Source organism: Pundamilia nyererei, unplaced genomic scaffold (genome assembly GCF_000239375.1).
Source record: "Pundamilia nyererei isolate P.nyererei 1_Seehausen unplaced genomic scaffold, PunNye1.0 scaffold00021, whole genome shotgun sequence".
In the NCBI taxonomy this organism is placed as follows: domain Eukaryota; kingdom Metazoa; phylum Chordata; class Actinopteri; order Cichliformes; family Cichlidae; genus Pundamilia; species Pundamilia nyererei.
This window is the reverse complement of record NW_005187422.1, coordinates 5,014,334-5,017,501: the sequence shown is the minus strand read 5'-3', so window position 1 is coordinate 5,017,501 and position 3,168 is coordinate 5,014,334. Positions and strand designations below refer to the sequence as shown.

General features: G+C 40.6%; 1 protein-coding gene across 3 annotated transcripts in view; it reads left to right on the top strand.

The window, feature by feature from the left end:
* The window catches only part of mtmr14 (myotubularin related protein 14), a 20,913-nt gene extending 17,745 nt beyond the window's left edge, over positions 1 to 3,168 (top strand). For all 3 annotated transcript variants that reach the window (XM_013909241.1, XM_005726728.1, XM_005726727.1), the window contains one exon: positions 795 to 3,168. In XM_013909241.1, coding sequence (XP_013764695.1) covers positions 795 to 975 — 181 coding nt within the window. In that variant the 3' untranslated portion in view covers positions 976 to 3,168. The remainder of the gene's footprint in view (positions 1 to 794) is intronic.

Below are 3,168 nucleotides of genomic sequence, written 5' to 3'. Positions count from 1 at the left end.
GGCCTGTGGGGTGTCCTCCCAGGGCCTGTGGGGTGTCCTCCCAGGGCCTGTGGGGTGTCCTCCCAGGGCCTGTGGGGTGTCGTTTTATCACAGATTCGGACTTGTTCATGGCTGTTAGGTTAATTGTATGAATATATGAGTAAATGTACCACATTTGATCACATGATCAGTGATGGTAGAGAAATGCATAAATGTCAGTCCATATGAAGTTGACATAATTAGAACCATGAGGAGGGTGGATGTCTCATAGAGGTCCTATTACTGGGGAATACCAGCTCTTTTGACCAATAACAGGGTTCAGAGAAGGACCTAATGACTGTCTAGTGCTGGCAGCTGTAGCAGTGCATAAAGTTGATAAGGTGGGGTAGTGTTTGCCATGGAAGATCAATGTAATAAAAGGGCTCAATGAGTTAGGCACATTAGTGTTATAACTAATGTTTGACCATATTTCAAACTGCAATCACATTAATATCTTGCCATTTGTGCTGACATAATTGACATGAATAGTGCTACTTCTAATACGGCGCTATCATAAAGTTTGTTTGTGCTTTTATCCTGTCAAACAAGCTTTGATTTGTCAGGAAATTGTTTTTTGAAAGTTTTTGGAACCAGGGCACTGAAATGTTCAGTAGAGATGGCTTACTGCCCAGTAGACAATGAGAATTGGGGAGATGCATTTCCACTGGGTCCTCCCTTTGACTCATCTGCCTTCTCTCTGGTCTCAGCAGGAGATGCATTTTCTCAGACCTTTACCTCCCATCTTATCCCCCCTGCTTATTTCCTGTCCTCTCCAGGTGTTCCTTCCCCTCTGAGCGTCAGGCCCGTCTGGAGGCAGTACGTGAAGCCTTCTTGGCAGCCTACAGCTCCACTGTCGGCCTCAAATCCACAGCTCCCAGCCCCTCTGGTGCCATCTCCGGCCTGCTGGAGCAGTTTGCCCGTGGGGTGGGCCTCCGCGGCAGTAACGCCATCGTCTGAGCCTCTTGATGGGACCCTGGACCCTCCTGCTTACATCAGTTGATTCAGCATGTCTGTGCCAAACAATCCCCTCCAATTTTAGGGGTGAAGCATTATTTTTTAATATTTTAATATATTTTTTATTTTTTAACATGCCCTCCATTTTATTTTATTTTTCCCCTGTGGACTTTAAATGTCTGAGGTTTTTGTCACATTCAGGAAGGGAATGGTTTCAAAAAGGGATGGTGATAGATTTAGAGGTCTCCTGTTATTACAGTGTAAAGAATTCTGCCTTGGCCTGTTTATAGATTTGTAACTCCATGTCCAGTAAACAATATCACTTGATTTCTTTTGCTTATGCTGCTGTCTTCACTGATCCAAACAGTTCTGTAGTTCTACTGGGCAGTAGAAATGAGACAAGAACTTGATGGGTCCCCCCCCCCTCAAATTGTCTCCTAAAAACAGAAAAGATTCGATGCTGTTCAGATTTTGAATCTGGCTCAGTACTTTATCCGATCTGTTTTACTGCATAGAGCTTCATATTTGTGGGGGTCTAAAGTTAAAGGGCTTTTGGTGTTGACGTTCCCATACAGGAAACGTTTAGAATAGTTGACTCCTGCGCTTTTTGATTTTTTTGTTCCCCCAATGACCCATGAAAGCTTTAGCTGAAAGACCTTGTATAGTCTGACCTTTGTCAACTTGGTTTAAAGAGGACTCTATTATGCTGCTTTCTTATTTTACGAACTACTCAATGCCAGATATTTGGTGCCTTGAAGTGGAACAAAATAATATTGGACAATAAAAACTTGGTAAAAACTGAAATTTTTCTCCAACAATGCAGTTTGGCTTTTGTTGGCACCATTAACTGAACAAGCCAAATGCTGTCTATTTGGTTATTACTCTGTTTGAACCTCTACTTTGACTGGTGGAAACAGGACTGTGGCCAAAAGGCTGGTTAAGACCAGTTATCAGCAACAGTCTTTTGAACGTTTCAAGCTGACAGCGAGACACTGCAGAGGTTATCGCTCAAGTCAAAATGCTAAGGTGTATATGGATGCATTGCTTTTAAACTCTTGTCCAGGGAAGCTCGATATCATACTACATGCAAATAAATTAGTCTGACAGATCGAATTATTTGCTTTGTAATTTTTATAGGAAACGCTTAAATTTCAGGAGCTAAGATTTACATTAACCCTTTTTTTTGGGTTGAGTAGTTGCAAGAAAAAAACTGACCTTAGATTTATGTGATACTTTAAACTTTTATAGAAAAAGACTAAATATAAGGACTGTTCCGTCATGGCTCTCACAGGGTTGATTATTATTATTATTATTATTATTATTATTATTATTATTATTATTATTATTATTTTTCTTTTAACCTTGCCAATTACAGTATCACCATATTGACTCATATCTGTTAAAGGTTTAGTGACTGTGAAGAAGCACTGAGCATTGTGGTAGCAGATATGAACTAAAGGCCTTTTCGATGTTTCTCGTCCCTCCAGTGAAGGGAGGTCTGCTTCATTCCTGCCAGTACTGAGATTCCTGCCCAGCTATTATCACATTCACCTCCTTTCAGGTCACACGGGGACTTTCCTGCCCACTCAGTTGGGTCAGTTCATACTTAAGTTGTAAACTAGCCTATCGGTGTTGCCAAACTGTTTGACAGTTGCTGTACCTCAGGGCCTTTCTGTTGTGCCTTTTTTCTTTTTCTTTTTTTTTTTTTTGTCCCGCCTCTTAATTTAGCACTGGATGAGTCTTCTGTCCAGTTTCAGGTATATTTTCTGTTAAATGTGTGCATTTAATTTTTAAACATTTTTGTTAAAGAGCTTTGTCTTAAGAGTTGACTGCAGTGAAACCTGTGAGGCTTTCATGTGGTTGCGGTTTGTACAATGACATAACGCTGAGTTTTGTGGAGATGTTGGATATCGGGCAGCAGTCTTTCAGTTCTGCCTCTGTAAATGGCAGTTGCTGAAAATGACTGGTATCGTAATTTTTATTTTTTTTATGAATATAATATCCTCTTGGGAATTTTGGGAAATGTACTCAGGATTGAGATGAAAAGGCTGGCACCAGTGTTTCTGGGATAAGTGCAGCGCTACAACAGAATGTCTAGCCATGATTTGGATCAAGAAAGATTAAATCTTAGTTTAAAAGAAGACTTTAGCGCTTTGTTATATAGACGGTCTTATAGGAGAGTGGAACAGCTTTGAA